This window comes from Pristiophorus japonicus, chromosome 6 (genome assembly GCF_044704955.1).
Source record: "Pristiophorus japonicus isolate sPriJap1 chromosome 6, sPriJap1.hap1, whole genome shotgun sequence".
In the NCBI taxonomy this organism is placed as follows: domain Eukaryota; kingdom Metazoa; phylum Chordata; class Chondrichthyes; family Pristiophoridae; genus Pristiophorus; species Pristiophorus japonicus.
In genome coordinates, this window is record NC_091982.1 from 232,059,380 (window position 1) to 232,079,839 (window position 20,460).

Below are 20,460 nucleotides of genomic sequence, written 5' to 3' on the forward strand. Positions count from 1 at the left end.
TTGTTGAAGGTGAGGGTGGAGGAGACAGGGGAGAGGGGTTTAAGAAGATGGTTAGCAGTGGAGAATAGAAGCCTGGATTTATCTTTAAATTGCAGAATGATCCTGGAATGTCCCGATAATGCGCTTTGTGGTCCAGCCAGATCTGGCGGTGAATGGCTAAACCAGTTGTCTGCCATATCTGTTCAAGTCTGCGCCCCTTGGCCTTAAGGGAGCAAAGATGAGGGCCGTACCAGGGGGAATGGCCAGGGTGAGAGAGAGTAATGGTTTTAATAGGGACTAGGGCATTAAAGGTGGTGGTGAAGGTGGGGTTGAGCAGATTGGTAGCTGCCACGCATAGGTCTGAAGACACAATATGGGACAGCATTTTAAAACTTCCATTATTATTAATTAGAGCGATTAACATTTTGCTTTTCATTATTCAAAAATATACATAATTTTAAAATGCATAATTGCTCTTTCTTTCATAGAACACATTATTTGTTTGCTTGGAAAGGGAAATTAGCTGCTGGAATGAAATCCTGATTCATTGGGAGAAAGGTCAAAGGCTGTCTCTGTGTAAAAACAACTAAGCTCGGAAATCCGACGTTCTTGGGTTTTTATGTAGACATGTCCCTCTTCCCTCTAGGCTATCGGTACCTATGGATCAGACCCTACCATGACCAATATCCTGGATACCATGGACTTCCTCGTTGTCCCAGTCATTAATGTTGATGGTTATTCCTACACCTGGTCTAATGTAAGTACTAGTATGTTCATGCATCTGGCCCCATCTACACAACTTATTATGTATTGGTGTACTGTTGCATGGCTGATCAGTCAGTGTATTGGTGTATCGGTATATCAATGCTTAGCAGCACCAAGATCTAATCACAAGTGAGTTCCCCAAATCAGTGGAGTTGTTGTGGGAAGCTTCTGAAGGTCACTTTTATAACAATTTAATAACTCAAATTCACTTTTTAATTCATGGGATTCTGGACTTTTTATCGGTGTTTTGGACATATTGCATTGTTGTGACTGAATAATTCCATTTGCATTTCATGGGATCATAGGATTTTTCAAGATTAATACCAGTCTTTTGGGGGTTTATTCTGCGATTCTGCCCATTTTTCCTTGAGAAGTAAATCACTGATTTTTAATTTGATTTGTTCCCTGGGGGTACGAGTCAAGAGAAGGAGAAGGATGAGAGAGAGAGGAGGTAAAGAATTTTGCAGTCAAATATTTCTTAGCAGGTTTGGTTTAAAATCTCAGGGTACATCCTGACCCGTGCCTCCAGGAATGCTCATTTCCCTAGGAATGAAGGTCAGGAAAAAGGATCAGTTGCTCCAAGTGTCCTGGAATTTCTGTAGCTTCAGATGTTTTTAGACAGTTGGGACTTCCCGGCCCCAGTCGTAGAGGCCATACACACACACATATGCACACGCACACACACACTGCCTCCTGTAAGTCCTCATTGCTGTCCGTGCACGTTCACAGCAAATACATGATGACTGTGCTCGAGAAAGATTGAAATACTCTCTCTGCACACGTACAATGGAACCTCCACTATCTGTCACAACCATCACTGGTCAATATCAGCTGACCAAAAGCTTTCCCTGCGTGGCATAAACCACCCAAGAAAGATTAAATTCTGTTTCTGTTATTTGTATTGTATTTGCCTCCATTCTCACACCAAGGGTGCAATCCACTAAAGCTTGGCGACTCTACCGATTCCCATTAACATAGAGTCATGGAATATTACAGTAGAAAAGGAGGCCACTCGGCCCATCGTGCCTGTGCCGGCTCTTTGAAGGAGCTCTCCAGTTTAGCCCACTGCTCCCACTCTTTCCCCGTAGCTCTGCGAATGTTTCCTTTTCAAGTATATATCCAATTGTACCCCCGTGGTGACCCCCATGTTATGATGGAGTGTGGAAGAGCCAATGTATGTGTATATAACGTCCCCTCACTTGTTATTCATTTATCTGAAGAATCGAATGTGGAGAAAAACCCGCTCCAGGAAGCCAGGTAGCAATTGCCGAGGAGTTGACCCCAACAGAAACTGGGATGCTGGCTGGTGCAGTAAGTACTTTGCAAGCGGTTTTCTCATTGGCTTAGCTGCGGGGGGCTGTGGCGGTAACGGTGATGTGGGTGAGGGAGGTGAGAGGGGTGAGAGAAGTTATTCTCGAAAAGAAAGACTTACATTTATGAAACGCCTTTCACGATCACCGGACGTCTCAAAGTGCTTTACAGCCAATGAAGTACTTTTGGAATGTCATCGCTGTTGTAATGTAGGAAATGCAACAGCCAATTTGCACACAGTAAGCTCCCACAAACAGCAATGTGCTAATGACCAGATAATGCCTAGGGAAGGCGTGAGTTCGGGGCCAGGGGCCCAGCGGCAGCATGGGCCAGCCCACATTGCGATATGTGTGAGCACTAGGTTTGAACAGTAGAACTGGTCTCCAGTCATCTTGGGTAATCCTTGCCACTGGACCAAGACCTAGCTCTGTCAAGCCCGTGTGGTGGCTGGTGTGCAACGGTCACCACACGTTAAAAAAATCCATGCCAAGCATCTTCCACCCTTCAACATGTAGTTCAGGACTGGGAATTTTAGGTCCTTCATTGAAACACCTATGAACTCATCCTTTTTGGAAGCAAGTCGTCCTCATTTCGAGGGACCGCCTATGAATGACCAGATAATCTGTTTTTGTTATGTTGATTGAGAGATAAATATTGGCCAGGACACTAGGGATAACTCCCCTGCTCTTCTTCAAAATAGTGCCAAGGGATCTTTTACATCCATCTGAGAGAGCAGACAGGGCCTCGGTTTAACGTCCCTGGTGTGGGACTTCTGACCCAGAAGCGAGAGTGCTACCCACTGAGCCACAGCTGACATTCAACCATACGCATACATGGAACAGATATATTTCTTCTATTTTTTTGTAATAATTTTTAAATCAGAATTATGGGGGAAGTAATTCAACTTGGGCAGTAAAGCTAATCTGGAGAAATCACTTGATAGTCCGTTCTACTGATGGCGAAGGAATTGACTGTCGGCCAGGGCGTATAACCGGCACTCAATACTATATTGTCCATTTTGCTATATTTGACTATAAATACAATGCACCCAATAAGAATGCCACAAAAGATATTTCTGCACCTCTTCTGCCAAATTTACAGCGGACCCAGTTGGAGATCCCCCACAGAAATTCACCCCCATTTAGTGGAATTACATTTTTAAGTAAAGACTAAAAAAAAATTCCCACTCTCATCCCATAAACAGAGTAAACACTGCGATCTCACCATTGAAAATAACCAAGAGAGTGAAGAGACTGAAGGAGATTTCCTCACCATTACTCCAGTGCATTCACTGACGACTGGGGAATAGGAGAGGTTTTTTTATATTGCTCTGTAACCATCATTACTGAAGTAACTGAAGGAAAAGGCAGTAAAAATAACTGGGGGTTATACACGTGCATTATAACAACCAATAATTCTGCTTATTACTTGAGGGAGAGCTAGTGTAATAGGGGAGAAATTGTAACAAAGCTCATTAATTGTTAAACCAGTAAACCTGGAAGGTAGAGTTGAAGTAGAAGATCAGTCATGATCTTATTTAATGGCGGAGCAGGCTCGAGGGGCCGAATGGCCTACTCCTGCTTCTAGTTCTTATGTTTTTATGCAGTGAGTGGCAGTGGTTTTGTGAAAGGGCAGGTTAATGTTTCAGCTATGACCCTTCAGAAAGGTTTTGCTCGAAATGTTGAACTGTCTTTCTTCTTTTTGCAGATGCTGAATAACATGCTGTATATATCCAGTACTTTCTGTTTGTGCTAGGGCGATATTACAGAGTAGGGATATATTGCGGCCATCACATGTACTGCTAACTGTCCCATTGTGTCCTGCAGCTGTTGGTGCCTCGTCAAACCCGTGTGCTGAGACATACTGTGGCCCTCAAGTAGAATCAGAGAAGGAGGTCCAGGCTATTGCAAACTTCATCCGTCTCCACAAGAAAAGCATCAAGGCTTACCTCACTATACATTCCTACTCCCAGATGTGCCTCTTCCCTTACTCCTACACCTACGACTTAGCATCAAATCACAATGAACTGGTATGTGGCTTGGCACATTGGTACTTCCCAGGCAGTGCTATGTGTGCCAGTATTTACATAGTTGAAGCTTAGGTTTATATTCTCTGAGTGACATTAGGCTCCAGTTGATGGTGGAGTGGTAGGTTCTCAGTTTGGGTATACATCCCCCTTTTCACAATGCATCAGGAAGATCTGAGGAGCAAAGTTGTTTTTTCCCCATGGAGGAGGATATACTAGATGCTTAGACACCATGGGCTACTTTCGTGTACCACCTGGGAATAGGTGCTTGGTCAGACATTGTGTAGCGAGGGCACAGAATGTAAAGAGGGAAGGAAAACACTTGGAAACGTCGGATAGGATGACAAGGACAATGACTCATCTGATGGCTCAGCGGGGAAATGCAACACTTGATGGGGTACTGAATCATTCAGGCCAGAAAGGTTCCAAATACAGTCCTTGGTCTCTGCTGAGGCAGTTTCTCCCGGCTGGAGAGTCTAAAACCAGGAGTCACAGTCTCAGGATATGGGGTCGGCCATTCAGGACTGAGATGAGGAGAAGATTCTTCACTCAGAGGGTTGTGAATCTTTGAAATTCCCTACCCCAGAGGGCTGTGGATGCTCAGTAGTTTATATTCATGACTGAGATAGTTTGATTTTTGGTCACTTAGATATGGAGATTGGGCGGGATAGTGGAGTTAATGTAGAAGATCAGCCATAATCTTATTGAATGGTGGAGCAGGTTCGAGGGGCCATAGGGCCTACTCCTGCTCCTATTTCTTATGTTCTATGAATGAACTGGTCTCAGTCAGGGCATCTATTAGGGACTACAGTTGGCCTCAGTGTCTCTGGTCTTGACAGGAGAGGGAAATCAACCATAGGTCGCATACTGGTCTCTATTCTACACCATATGTATTGCTGCGTTAAAGTAATGTGTTTTAATGTTGAGGGAGGGCATTGCCCCCACTGCTTGAGTTGCTTGCTAACATGCAATCTATCAGCTTTGAGATGGGAATGACCACTTGGTCAAGGTAACAAACTGACGGCTGGAACAGTCGCCAAAGATGAGTCACAATCCTTCAGAAGCTGAGAGGAAAAACAGGGGAGAAAATTGGAAACAAAAAGAAAAAGGGAAAGTTGGTGCAATGGGGAAAAACTGCAAAAGGACCATAAAAGTAAAGAAAATCCTTGTTAAAAAATGCAGATAAGAGTGACATTTTGTGAACTTAACTCTAACATTGACTGCCAGCACCGCTCACTGCTGGTAGTCTTGTCTTTGAGCCATTCATTTGTAGGTTCAAGCCCCATTCCAGGACTTGAGCACATAATCCAGGCTGGTACTTTAGTGAAGTGCTGCACTCTCAAGGGCTTTCAGGCAAGACATTAACTTCGAGCTCCTACTTATCTCTTCAGCTGGATGTGAAAGAGCTCAAACACGATGGTTTGAGAATCATGTCGTTGTGAGTTGGTTCAGATTCTGGGAATGTCCCTCATTCATGGGAAAGAAGGTCTTGGCACTGGTACTCGAGGGACATTTTCATACTCACCACTTGAACTCATGCTTTGCTAAGGTCATTGTGAAGCAAATTTGGGACCTTTGTTTAGTGCTTGATTATTTTAGGAATTACAAGTACAAATAATCATTTCCTGCTGGCATTCTGTGTTGCAGAATAAAATTGCGAAAGGGGCAATTAATACTCTGGCCAGCCTGTATGGAACACAATACACCTACGGCCCTGGAGCGACCACTATATGTAAGCCTTTGGTCTTTTTCTATGTTTAATCACCATTTTAAACAAGCAGATAAAACAAGAATGTTTATATAAAATGAATAGTTGTTTTCCGCCACAGTCTGGAATTTCCACCATAAACCCCTCCCTCTCCTTCTCCTCCTTTAGAACGTTTGCTAGTGCTGTTGGGGAGGGGTTAAACTAATATAGCAGGGGGATGGGAACCTATGCAGGGAGACAGAGAGAAATAATATGGGGGCAGAAGCAAAAGATAGACAGGAGAATAGTAAAAGCGGAGGGCAGAGAAACCCAAGACAAAAATCAAAATGGGCCACATTACAGCAAAATTCTAAAGGGACAAACAGTGTTAAAAAGACAAGCCTGAAGGCTCTGTGGCTCAATGCGAGGAGTATTCGTAATAAGGTGGATGAATTAACTGCGCAGGCAGCAATTACCGATTATGATATAATTGGGATTACGGAGACATGGTTCCAGGGTGACCAAGGCTGGGAACTCAACATCCAGGGGTATTCAACATTCAGGAAGGATAGACAGAAAGGAAAAGGAGATGGAGTAGTGTTGCTAGTTAAAGAGGAAATTAACACAATAGTAAGAAAGGACATTAGCTTGGATGATGTGGAATCTGTAGGAGTAGAGCTGCAGAAAACGCTAGTGGAAGTTGTGTACAGACCACCAATCAGCAGTAGTGATGTTGGGGATGGCATCAAACAAGAAATTGGGAATGCATGCAATAAAGGTACAGCAGTTATCATGGGTGACTTTAATCTAAATATTGATTGGGTTAACCAAGTTGGTAACATAAAAACAGATAGTAAAAGCTTTTACAGATATATAAAACGGAAAAGAGTGACTAAAGTAAATGTTGGTCCCTTGGAAGATGAGAAGGGGGATTTAATAATGGGAAATGTGGAAATGGCTGAGACCTTAAACAATTATTTTGCTTCACAGTGGAAGATACAAAAACCATGCAAAAAATTCCTGGTCACAGGAATGTGGGAAGGGAGGACCTTGAGACAATCACTATCACTAGGGGGGTAGTGCTGGAGAGGCTAATGGGACTCAAGGTAGACAAGTCCCCTGGTCCTGATGAAATGCATCCCAGGGTATTAAAAAGATGGCGGAAGTTAGAGCAGATGCATTCGTTATAATCTACCAAAATTCTCTGGACTCTGGGGAGGTACCAGCGGATTGGAAAGCAGCTAATGTAACGCCTCTGTTTAAAAAAGGGGGCAGACAAAAGGCAGGTAACTATAGGCCGGTTAGTTTAACATCTGTAGTGGGGAAAATGCTTGAAGCTATCATTAAGGAAGAAATAGCGGGACATCTAGATAGGAATAGTGCAATCAAGCAGATGCAGCATGGATTCATGAAGGGGAAATCATGTTTAACTAATTTACTGGAATTCTTTGATGATATGGCAGACCAATTGAACAAATACTTTGGATCTGTCTTCACTAAGGAAGACACAAATAACTTTCCGGAAATACTAGGGGTTCGAGGGTCTAGCGAACAGAAGGAACTGAAGGAAATCCTTATTAGTCAGGAAATTGTGTTGAGGAAATTGATGGGATTGAAGGCCGATAAATCCCCAGGGCCTGATAGGTTGCAAGCCAGAGTATTTAAGGAAGTGGCTCGAGAAATAATGGATGCATTGGTGATCATTTTCCAACAGTCTATCGTCTTTGGATCAATTCCTATGGACTGGAGGGTAGCTAATGTAACACCACTTTTTTAAAAAGAAGGGAGAGAGAAAACACAGAATTATAGACCAGTTAGCCTGACATCGGTGGTGGGGAAAATGTTGGAATCAATTATTAAAGATGAAATAGCAGCGCATTTGGAAAGCAGTGTCAGGATCGGTCCAAGTCAGCATGGATTTATGAAAGGGAAATCATGCTTGACAAATCTCCCAGAATTTTTTGAGGATGTAACTAGTAGAGTGGACAAGGGAGAACTAATGGATGTGGTGCATCTGGACTTTCAAAAGGCTTTTGACAAGGTCCCACACAAGAGATTAGTGTGCAAAATTAAAGCACATGGCATTGGGAGTAATGTATTGACGTGGATAGAGAACTGGTTGGCAGACAGGAAGCAGAGAGTCAGAATAAACGGGTCCTTTTCAGAATCACAGACAGTGACCAGTGGGGTGCCGCAGGGTTCAGTGCTGGAACCCCAGCTATTTACAATATACATCAATGATTTAGATGAAGGAATTGAATGTAATATCTCCAAGTTTGCAGATGACACTAAGCTGGGTGGCGGTGTGAGCTGTGAGGAGGATGCTAAGAGAGTGCAGGGGGACTTGGACAGGTTAGGTGAGTGGGAAAATGCATGGCAGATGCAGTATAATGTGGATAAATGTGAGATTATCCACTTTGATGGCAAAAACAGGAAGACAGAATATTATCTGAATGGTGACAGATTAGGAAAAGGGAGGTGCAACGAGACCTGGATGTCATGGTACATCAGTCATTGAAGTTTGGCATGCAGGTACAGCAGGCGGTGAAGAAAGCAAATGGTATGTTGGCCTTCATAGCTAGAGGATGTGAGTATAGGAACAGGGCGGTCTTCCTGCAGTTGTGAGTCTTGGTGAGGCCACACCTGGAATATTGTGTTCAGTTTTGGTCTCCTAATCTAAGGAAGGACATTGTTGCTATTGAGGGAGTGCAGCGAAGGTTCACCAGATTGAATCCTGGGATGGCAGGACTGACATATGAGAAGAGACTGGATCAACTGGGCTTGTATCCACTGGAGTTTAGAAGAATGAGAGAGGATCTCATAGAAACATATAAAATTCTGACGGGATTGGACAGGTTAGAGGCAGGACGAATGTTCCCGTTGCTGGGGAGTTCCAGAACCAGGGGTCACTGATACGTCCTTACTATACAGTACAAATGCACACGAGGCCCATACTAGAGAGAAGGTCACTCTGTGACCAGTTACCTTTATTCGCCAGCACTGAAGTGATGAAGGTGGGTTGAGCTTCCCCTTTTATATCTGAAAGTCCAGGTTCGGAGTGTCTCCCACAAGTTCACCACCTAGTGGTCAGTGTTCTCACGGTGTACAACTTAGGTCAGTTTATACATGGATTACAATGACAGTTGAAGACATGACATCACCTCCCCCCCAAAGTCTTATTGGGATCATAGGTTGAGTCTCCCTGGTGGTTTACGCTCTCTTGTTGAGCGCCTGAGTTGGGGCTCTGGTTGTTGAGCACTGGCCTGAGTGTCTGCTGTTTGCGGTGCCTCAGGCCTGTCCAGACTGCCACAGTGACTGGGCTCTCCTCCACTTGGTTCCGGTGTTCGGTCACCTGTGGTGGAGTGAACTCTACATCGTGTTCTTCCTCTGCTTCTTCTATGGGGTTTCTGAACCTCCTTTTTGTTTGATCCACGTGTTTGCGGCAGATTTGTCCATTGGTAAGTTTAACTACCAGAATCCTATTCCCGTCTTTGGCAATCACAGTGCCTGCGAGGCATTTGGGCCCTGCAGCGTAGTTGAGGACAAACACAGGGTCATTGACATCAATACATCGCGCCCTCGCATTCCTGTCATAGTAATCACATTGTGACTGGCGCCTGCTCTTAACAATTTCCTTCATGGTGGGGTGTATGAGGGATAACCTGGTTTTGAGCGTCCTTTTCATTAGCAGTTCTGCGGGTGGAACCTGCTTATGTTCACCCATGAACTCATTGAATGGCGGTGCAGGCTCGAAGGGCCGAATGGCCTACTCCTGCACCTATTTTCTAGTTTCTATGAGCGAGTGTGGTCGGGATCTATTGGCCAACAGGAGGCGTGATAAGCAGCTTTGTAGGGAACCCCCCCTGTTTGATTATCTGCACTGCTCATTCCGCCTGGCCGTTGGAGACCAGCTTGAACGATGCCGTTCTGACATGGTTGACACCATTTCCTGCCATGAAGTCCTGGAACTCAATGCTTGTAAAGCACGGGCCATTGTCGCTGACCAAGACGTCCGGTAGACCATGGGCGGCGAATATTGGCCGTAGACTTTCTACCGTGGCGGAGGATGTGCTTGAATTGAGAATGTCACACACGATCCATTTGGAGTAGGCGTCTACTGCAACCAAAAACATTTTTCCCATGTAGTCCACATGGATGCGTGACAATGGCTTGGTGGGCCAGGACCAGGGGCTAAGGGGGGCTTCCCTGGGTGCATTGCCCAGCTGAGCACACGTGTTGCACCTGCAAACACAAAGTTCCAGGTCTGCATCTATCCCTGGCCACCAAACGTGTGACCTGGCAATTGCCTTCATTATGACAATGCCCGGGTGCTCATTGTGGAGTTCTCGGATGAACATCTCTCTGCCCATCTGGGGCATGACTACTCGGTTTCCCAATATAGGCAATCGGCCTGAATCGAGAGTTCATCCTTGCGCCTGTGAAATGGTTTAAATTCCTCAGGGCATGCCCCGTACGTGACTGCCCAGTCCCCATTTAGGACACATTTCTTGACTAAAGACAGTAGCGGGTCTCTATTTGTCCAGACTTTGATCAGACGGGCTGTCACAGGTGAGCCTTCGCTTTCGAAAGCTTCAACAGCCATGACCATCTCAGCTGCATGCTCGGTTGCCCCCTCGGTGGTGGCTAGTGGGAGCCTGCTGAGTGCATCGGCGCAGTTTTCAGTGCCCGGTCTATGCCAAATTGCATAGTCATAGGCGGCTAACGTGAGTGCCCACCTCTGTATGCGGGCCGACGCATTTGCATTTATGGCCTTGTTGTCGGCCAAAAGGGACGTTAGGAGCTTGTGATCTGTCTCCAGCTCAAATTTCCTGCCAAACAGGTACTGGTGCATTTTTTTTACTGCATATACACATGTAAGCGCTTCCTTTTCTACCATCCCGTAGCCCCTTTCTGCCTGGGACAGACTTCTGAAGGCATAAGCTACCGGCTGTAACTGACCCTTGGCATTAACATAGAAACATAGAAACATAGAAAATAGGTGCAGAAGTAGGCCATTTGGCCCTTCGAGCCTGCACCACCATTCAATAAGATCCCACCTTCTCTCCATACCCCTTGATCCCTTCAGCCGTAAGGGCCATATCTAACTCCCTTTTGAATATATCTAACGAACTGGCCTCAACAACTCCCTGGAGAATTCCACAGGTTCACAAATCCCCGAGTGAAGAAGTTTCTCCTCATCTCGGTCCTAAATGGCTTATCCTTTATCCTTAGACTGTGACCCCTGGTTCTGGACTTCCCCAGCATGGGGAACATTCTTCCTGCCTCTAGCCTGTCCAATCCCATCAGAATTTTGAATGTTTCTATGAGATCCCCTCTCATTCTTCTAAACCTCCTTTTTAAAGATGGTCACGATCACTGCATTTCTGCGATCTCCCGGCATGCTCTCCTCCCTCCAAATGAGATGAGGTCATGTATCCGCGCCAACAGCGCCTCTCTGCCATACTTTAGTGCCTCAGCAGGGATTCCATCCACACCCATAGCCATGTTGTTCTTGAGCTGTTTTATGGCTTTGCCTACCTCATGCAATGTTGGGGTTTCACTGAGGTGGTGGTGGGTCGCATGCTCCGGGATGGAGTTGAGAACACTCGAGTCAAAGGCAGAGTCTCAATTGAGGAGATCTTCAAAGTGCTCCTTCCAGCGGGCCCTGACAGCCTCGGTGTCCTTGATGAGTGTTTCCCCGTTCTTAGAAACATAGAAAATAGGTGCAGGAGTAGGCTATTCGGCCCTTCGAGCCTGCACCACCATTCAATATGATCATGGCTGATCATGCACTTCAGTACCCGATTCCTGCTTTCTCTCCATACCCCTTGATACCTTTAGCCGTAAGGGCCACATCTAACTCCCTTCTGAATATATGTAACGAACTGGCCTCAACAACTTTAACATGCTTCAACACACACCCAACCCCATAGGACGACGCATCGCACGTTAAAACAAGTTTCTTACATGGGTCATATAGCATTATCAGATTGTTGGAGCATAACAAATTGCGTGCTCTATCAAAAGCCCTTTCCTGGCTGTCCCCCCAGACCCATTCGTGACCTTTGCGTAGGAGCACGTGTAGCGGCTCTAACAGAGTGCTCAATTTAGGAAGAAAGTTACCAAAATAGTTCAGGAGCCCCAGGAACAAACGCAGGTCCGTCGTGTTACGGAGTCTGGGTGCTCTCTGGATTGCTTCAGTTTTGGATGCAGTAAATATGAACCCGTCTGCTGCTACCCTCATCCCCAGGAATTCTACTTCTGGAGCTAGGAAGACGCACTTCACCTTTTTCAGTCGCAGACCTACCCGGTCCAGTCTGCATAGCACCTCCTCCAGGTTGTGGAGGTGTTCTTCAGTATTGCAACCCGTGATGAGGATGTCATCTTGAAAAACCACCGTCCTTGGAATCGACTTGGAGACTTTCCATGTTTCGGTGAAAGATCTCGGCGGCCGAGCAAATCCCGAACGGACATCTGTTGTACTCAAACAACCCCTTGTGTGTCGTGATGGTGGTTAGTTTCTTCGACTCACTCGCCAGCTCCTGGGTCATGTAAGCTGAGGTCAGGTCCAATTTTGAAAACAGTTTGCCACCGGATAGCGTCGCAAAGAGGTCCTCCGCTCTCGCCAGCGGGTACTGGTCTTGGAGTGACACCCGATTGATGATGGCCTTGTAATCGCCACATATCCTGACCGACCCATCCGCCTTGAACACCAGCACAATCGGGCTCGCCCAGTCATGGAATTCGACTGGCGAGATGATGCCTTCCCTCAGCAGGCGGTCCAATTCGCCTTCTATCTTTTCCTGCATCACGTACGGCACCACTCTGGCCTTGTGGTGTACTGGCCTGGCGTCCGGGTTTATGTGAATCACTACCTTGGTCCCCATGAAAATGCTGATGCCGGGTTGAAATAATGAGTCAAATTTGTCCAGGACCTGTGAGCATGATACTCGCTCCACAGAAGAAATTGCATTGACATTGCCCCATTTCCAGTTCATGACAGCAAGTCAACTCCTCCCCAGCAGTGCGGGACCGTCCCCCGGGACAATCCAGAGTGACAACCTGTTCTCCGAATCTTTATGGGTCACGACTACCATGGCGCTGCCTAGCACCAGAATGAACCCTTTTGTATATGTCCGTAGCTGTGCGTCAATCAGCAATAATTTTGGCCTCCTGGCTTTGGACGCCCACAACTTGTTTAACTGTTTGATACTCATCAGGGACTGGCTGGCCCCCGTGTCTAGCTCCATTGATACTGGGATGTCATTGAGGAGCACTTTCATCATTATCGGTGGCGTTATGGTGTATGAACTGTATTTGTGCTCCACATGAACTCACTGAACTTCAGCTTCCAGCGATTTCCCCCACTGTCCAATTGGCCTCATAGGGCTTACATCATGCTCGTCCTCTTCGTACATCAACATGGCTGCAGACTTCCTGCACATACGCACCAAGTGACCGCTGACTTTGCAATTTCTGCAGATATATTGCTGATACTTGCAAGCTCTGGCTGTGTGTTTGCCTCCACACCTCCAACATGAGCCGTTGTCGGAAACAAAAGGCCCAATACCAGTCAATCGTCTCTGACTGTCTCTGTAACTGTCCTTAAACATACCATTGACAGGTGTTGATGGCCCCATTACTGGCCGCATTGTCCCTTGCGATGGTATGAATCACCGTTCAGCTAGCCATTGTCTTTGTTGAATTCCCCTTTGGGTTCAACTACATGCTCGGGCATGTCCGATTGCCCCTTTCTGCCTGGAAAACTGTGTGCCGCATTAACAATATTGACTCCCTGTCCATTTGCTGCATTTAAACCAAGGTTTTTGTCAAACATCATTCTGGTTTCTTCCTCCCCTGAGATAAATGTCTGGGCTATCAAAGTCGCCGTTTCCAGGGTCAAGTCTTTGGTCTCAATCAGTTTCCTGAAAACTCCAGCGTGCCCGATGCCCTCAATAAAAAAGTCTCGCTGCATCTCCACTCTGCATGCATCTGGGAACTTACATAGGCTCGCCAGTCGCCTGAGATCTGCCACGAAGTCTGGAACGCTTTGCCCTTCTCGCTGCCGGTGTGTGTAAAACCGGTGTCTTGCCATGTGCATGCTGCTCACCGGTTTAAAGTGTTCCCCGATCAATTTACTGAGCTCTTCAAAAGTCTTGTCCACCGGCTTCTCTGGCGCTAGAAGGTCCTTCATCAGGGAGTACGTCCTGGATCCACAAACCGTCAGGAGATGAACCCTGCATTTGTCGGCCGAATCCTGTCCCAGCCATTCCTTAGTGACGAAACTTTGCTGTCGTCTCTCAATAAAATCGTCCCAATCATCACCAACACAGTACCTCTCTTCTGTGCTGCTAGTGGCCATGCTCGCGAGGTTTAAATCCCAGTTTCTCGTCGCCAATGATACGTCCTTACTGTACAGTACAAATGCACACGAGGCCCATACTAGAGAGAAGGTCACTCTGTGACCAGTTACCTTTATTCGCCAGCACAGAAGTGATGAAGGTGGGTGGAGCTTCCCCTTTAATACATGAAAGTCCAGGTTAGGAGTGTCTCCCACAAGTTCACCCCTAGTGGTCAGTGTTCTCAGTTTATACATGGATTACAATGACAGTTGAATACATGACAGTCACAGTCTAAGAATAAGGGGTAAGCCATTTAGGTCCGAGATGAGGGGAAACTTCTTCACTCAGAGAGTTGTTAACCTGTGGAATTCTCTCCTGCAGAACGCTGTTGAGGCCAGTTCGTTAGATATATTCAAAAGGGAGTTAGATATGGCCCTTACAGCCAAAGGGATCAAGGGATATGGAGAGAAAGCAGGAAAGGGGTACTGAGGTTGAATGATCAGCCATGATCTTATTGAATGGTGGTGCAGGCTCGAAGGGCCGAATGGCCTACTCCTGCACCTAATTTCTATGTATCTATGCTTCTATTTAATCCCACCTCTATGAGCAAGCTTTTGGTCAAGCGTGCTGATATCTCCTTCTTTGGCCCGGAGTCCATTTTTGTTCACCTGAAGACGTTAAGGGGGACAAATTCGGGAGCTAATGATTTTCAGCTTTCTGTAAATTGGGTGTTAGCGCTCCAGGAAAGAAGTGCAGCGCTAAACCAAATGCTCCACTTCCATCCTGACGCAGGCGGGGCGGTAGTGGTGCAGCGCTGCATACTGGGCCGTGCAGCATTGCCGAATTCCAAAACTCCTTCCCTCCCGAACCGGCCCGATCAGCCCCGAACTGGCCCGATCAGCCCCGAACCGGCCCGATCAGCTCCGAACCAGCCCGATCAGCCCCGAACCGGCCCGATCAGCCCCGAACCGGCCCGATCAGCCCCGAACCTGCCCGATCAGCCCCGAACCAGCCCGATCAGCTCCGAACCAGCCCGATCAGCCCCATGCACTGCAGCCCGATCAGCCCCGAACCAGCCCGATCAGCCCCGAACCAGCCCGATCAGCCCCATGCACTGCAGCAGAGTGCCAGGCTGATCGATCGCGGACAAAGAGAAATGTGAAAAATTGAGATTACACATTGCAACAATTTTTATACTTACCATTTTTACATCATCCCCTTTAACTCTCACCCCCGAAGCACCTGGCCTCCCGGACACGCCTCCTGCAGCTGACAGTGTTGTCGCCCGGCGATGCTGCGGGGGGCGGAACCCAAGTTCGGGTCCGGGGCGCTACCAGGGCAATGCGCAGGACAGTGAGGTCACGATCTCCGGAAACGGGAGATTGGTGCACGAGGTGTTACTGCCACAGCAAACCTTTCTGCCAAGTTAGCGGGAGTCATTCATCTCGCTGCGCCCGGTCGGTAAGTCATTAGCGCCCCATTATCCCCCACCAGAGGTGCTAATGGGAGGCACTAAGGAGGCCAATTTCTAGGCCTAATTTACGTTAAAGACACCATCTAAATACAAGTTGTGTTGTTGACAGGAAATGTTGGAAATACACAGCAGGGCAGCCAATACTGAGATACGTAAATAGGTTGACGCTTCAAGGGAGATCCTTCTCTAGCACTCACGAAGAGGAGGTCAAGCATCTTCAAAAGTGGAATGCCAGGAAGAGTGAATTAGATAGTAAAAAGTCCCACTTGTCTAATACCCCCTGCTTTCGCTGACGTACATTAGTTCCTTATGCCCATCTTCAAATCCTTCCACAGCCTCATCGCACCCTATCTCTGCAACCTCCTCCAGCCTAACATCCAATCCTGCACACTTTGATCCTCTGACTGTGGCTATTTGTGCAGCCTCTTTCTTTCACCCTACGAATGGTGTCAGAGTCTTGAGCCGCCTCGACCCTATTCTCTGGCACTCCCCGCCTAAATCCACCCACTTCTCCGACTTGCCTCTCCTCTGTTAAAAACTCATCTTTTAGTCCAAGCTATTGGTAACCCATCCTAATCTCTCTCTCCACTGCTCGGCTTCCGTTTCCCCATCGATCCTGATAGCGAAGTGATCTCATTTACACATCGAAAGTGCTATATACATGCAAGTTCTTGTTGTAGAGATACATGAACAAATAGAAATGCTGGAAATAAGTTCTGAGTCCCAGTCATACCTATCAACTGTGCCATTCTAATTAGGTAAGCCAAGATTAACCAATGGAGTGGAGGGTAGCCAATGTAACCCCACTTTTTAAAAAAGGAGGGAGAGAGAAAACAGGGAATTATAGACCGGTCAGCCTGACCTCAGTAGTGGGTAAAATGATGGAATCAATTATTAAGGATGTCATAGCAGTGCATCTGGAAAATGGTGACATGATAGGTCCAAGTCAGCATGGATTTGTGAAAGGGAAATCATGCTTGACAAATCTTCTGGAATTTTTTGAGGATGTTTCCAGTAAAGTGGACAAAGGAGAACCAGTTGATGTGGTATATTTGGACTTTCAGAAGGCTTTCGACAAGGTCCCACACAAGAGATTAATGTGCAAAGTTAAAGCACATGGGATTGGGGGTAGTGTGCTGACGTGGATTGAGAACTGGTTGTCAGACAGGAAGCAAAGAGTAGGAGTAAACGGGTACTTTTCAGAATGGCAGGCAGTGACTAGTGGAGTGCCGCAAGGTTCTGTGCTGGGGCCCCAGCTGTTTACATTGTACATTAATGATTTAGACGAGGGGATTAAATGCAGTATCTCCAAATTTGCGGATGATACTAAGTTGGGTGGCAGTGTGAGCTGCGAGGAGGATGCTATTAGGCTGCAGAGTGACTTGGATAGGTTAGGTGAGTGGGCAAATGCATGGCAGATGAAGTATAATGTGGATAAATGTGAGGTTATCCACTTTGGTGGTAAAAACAGAGAGACAGACTATTATCTGAATGGTGACAGATTAGGAAAAGGGAAGGTGCAACGAGACCTGGGTGTCATGGTACATCAGTCATTGAAGGTTGGCATGCAGGTACAGCAGGCGGTTAAGAAAGCAAATGGCATGTTGGCCTTCATAGCGAGGGGATTTGAATACAGGGGCAGGGAGGTGTTGCTACAGTTGTACAGGGCCTTGGTGAGGCCACACCTGGAGTATTGTGTACAGTTTTGGTCTCCTAACTTGAGGAAGGACATTCTTGCTATTGAGGGAGTGCAGCGAAGGTTCACCAGACTGATTCCCGGGATGGCGGGACTGACCTATCAAGAAAGATTGGATCAACTGGGCTTGTATTCACTGGAGTTCAGAAGAATGAGAGGGGACCTCATAGAAACGTTTAAAATTCTGACGGGTTTAGACAGGTTAGATGCAGAAAGAATGTTCCCAATGTTGGGGAAGTCCAGAACCAGGGGTCACAGTCTGAGGATAAGGGGTAAGCCATTTAGGACCGAGATGAGGAGAAACTTCTTCACCCAGAGAGTGGTGAACCTGTGGAATTCTCTACCACAGAAAGTAGTTGAGGCCAATTCACTAAATATATTCAAAAGGGAGTTAGATGAAGTCCTTACTACTCGGGGGATCAAGGGTTATGGCGAGAAAGCAGGAAGGGGGTACTGAAGTTTCATGTTCAGCCATGAACTCATTGAATGGCGGTGCAGGCTAGAAGGGCCGAATGGCCTGCTCCTGCACCTATTTTCTATGTTTCTATGTTTCTAATAGTATTGAACGGAACTCTCAAGCCAGCAAGAATCAGCTATTTTGGTGTTTGCAGAAATCAAGCGTGGGCAGCGGAAAGAGCGTGCGGCAAACCAGTCCCACACACTCTTTCCCTCAACGACAATCTGTCCCACCTGTGACGGGGACTGTGGCTCTCGTATTGGACTGTTCAGTCACCAAAGAATTCACTTCAGGAGTGGAAACAAGTCTTCCTCGATTCCGAGGGACTGCCGATGGTGGATAGAAACCCATAGGCAGAAAGGACAGACCCAAAATCCAATGCTTCCAATACATTGAATATGAAGGGATTAAAGGCCCGATTTTAACTTGGGCCGGGAATCTGTGTTATGGGGGCCGAGGCAGGTACCAATCCATCATCTCAGTGCTAACATTTTATGCGTTGTTTTTGTGTACAGACCTTGCAGCTGGAGGTTCCGATGACTGGGCCTATGATCTGGGGATTAAGTATTCCTTCACCTTTGAACTCCGTGACACTGGCAGATATGGCTTCATGTTGCCCGAATCTCAAATCAAGCCAACGTGTGAAGAAACTATGTTGGCCATTAAATACATAGCCAACTATGTCACCAACAATTTGTATTGAAATAAATCTGTGTAAAACATATTAAAATAAAGACATTTGACAATCCATAGTCTATTATTAGTACTGTGAAGAGAGCAATGATGGACGATAATAATCATTTCAGGACGACAATAGCATTTTGCACCAAGACTGAACTACACTAAAGGTTATATTTCTGTCATGTGAAAGTGCTGATATCCTATGGAGGCTTAAACCCTTTTATGAATATTTGGCATTTAATTTGCATGCTACTGTTATCATAAAATGATAGAGCCATACAGCACAGAAGGAACTCATTCGGCCCATCGTGACTGCGCTGGCTCTTTGAAAGAGATATTCAATTACTCCCACTTCCCTGCTCTTCCCCCATAGCTCTGCAAATGTTTCCTTTTCAAGTATTTATCTAATCCCTTTACAAAGTTACCACTGAACCTGTTTCCACCACTGTAATATATGTGAGTAGAACAAATGAAGGAGAGAGACACGATGAATTACTCGTCCATGTGCTTGCTTTACTAGACCACAGCAAACTGAGCATGCTCATACCAAAACATGTGACAAACCATGTGATAATACTGCTTTCCCCTTAAAAAGAAACGTATGTATTCCCCTCTCAAATACAACACCACTATGGTCTCACCTTTCCCAGCATTACATGTACCACATAACAAAAAACCCTGTCTTTTTAAAAATTGAACGACATATCCAGTTTAATAACATGTTTGCAGAGCCTACCTTATCTCCTTACGGAAGGTTTTGATGTTGAATCAATTTTTGGGCTGTTTTGTTTTTGTTCCGAACTCAAAGATGATCCTGTTTGTATCCCAGGCCTGTTTGAACCTGGTACCTCAGTTACTGAAGTCTGAACTGAGTCAAACTCATGTATGTGTTCATGATCACGTCTTGGTTCATCTTGTAATGTCCTCCAGCCCCACAAACCCCGAGATATCTGCACCCTTCCAATTCTGGCCTCTTGCACATTCACTATTTCCTTCGCCCAACCATTGGTGGCCGTGCCTTCAGCTGCCTTGACCCCAAGCTCTGAAATTGCCTCCCTAAACCTCTCCACCTCTCTACCTCTCTCTGCTCCTTAAGTCACTCCTTAAAATCTACCTCTTTGATCAAGCTTTTGGTCACCTGTTCTATTATCTCTTTATATGGCTCGGTGTCAAATTTTGTCTAATAATGCTCCTGTAAAACACCTCGGGACGTTTTTGCTACGTCAAAGGTACTACTTAAATGCAAGTTATTGTTGTTGTGGTCAACAATAATTTACATTTACATAAGGACAATATTTGCAAAACTCTAGGCCACTAACGTAGCAACACAATCAAGCCTCAGAGATCACAAAATCAACGTCAAGAAAATCACGGGCCGTGCACTAATGATCTTGCAGTCCCCACCCACTGTGTGCAAATCCCTCCCCGCTCCCCCATCAGTGCGGGGATCTTGCAAAATTCACGCCACAGTGTCTTTAATGTCAAATGTCCTAAGGTCCTTCACAAAGGAAAAGAAAGAAGGAGGGAGCATAGAAGCAATACTTGTAGAGCTTTAAGAACATAAGAAATAGGAGCAGGAGTAGGCCATACGGCCCCTCAAGCCTGCTCCGCCATTTAATAAGATCATGGCTGATCTGATCATGGACTCAGGTCCACTTCCCTGCCCGCTCCCCGTAACCCCTTATTCCCTTATTGGTTAAGAAACTGTTTATCTCGGTCTTAAATTTATTCAATGCCCCAGCTTCCACAGCTCTCTGAGGCAGCGAATTCCACAGATTTACAACCCTCTGAGAGAAGAAATTCCTCCTCATCTCAGTTTTAAATAGACAGCCCCTTATTCTAAGATTATGCCCCCTAGTTCTAGTCTCCCCCATCAATGGAAACATCCTTTCCACATCTACCTTGTCAAGCCCCCTCATAATCTTATACATTTTGATAAGATCACCTCTCATTCTTCTGAATTCCAATGAGTAGAGGCTCAATGTACTCAACCTTTCCTCATAAGTCAACCCACTCATCCCCAGAATCAACCTAGTGAACCT

The 20,460-nt window shown here is 46.2% G+C and overlaps 1 protein-coding gene across 2 annotated transcripts in view; it reads left to right on the top strand.

Annotated features, from left to right (window-relative positions):
- The window catches only part of LOC139265986 (carboxypeptidase B-like), a 108,429-nt gene extending 89,944 nt beyond the window's left edge, over positions 1–18,485 (top strand). For both annotated transcript variants that reach the window (XM_070883675.1, XM_070883674.1), the window contains exons 7-11: positions 626–736; positions 1,965–2,055; positions 3,882–4,084; positions 5,729–5,813; positions 18,253–18,485. In XM_070883675.1, coding sequence (XP_070739776.1) covers positions 626–736; positions 1,965–2,055; positions 3,882–4,084; positions 5,729–5,813; positions 18,253–18,440 — 678 coding nt within the window. In that variant the 3' untranslated portion in view covers positions 18,441–18,485. The remainder of the gene's footprint in view (positions 1–625; positions 737–1,964; positions 2,056–3,881; positions 4,085–5,728; positions 5,814–18,252) is intronic.
- The last annotated feature ends 1,975 nt before the right edge of the window (positions 18,486–20,460 follow it).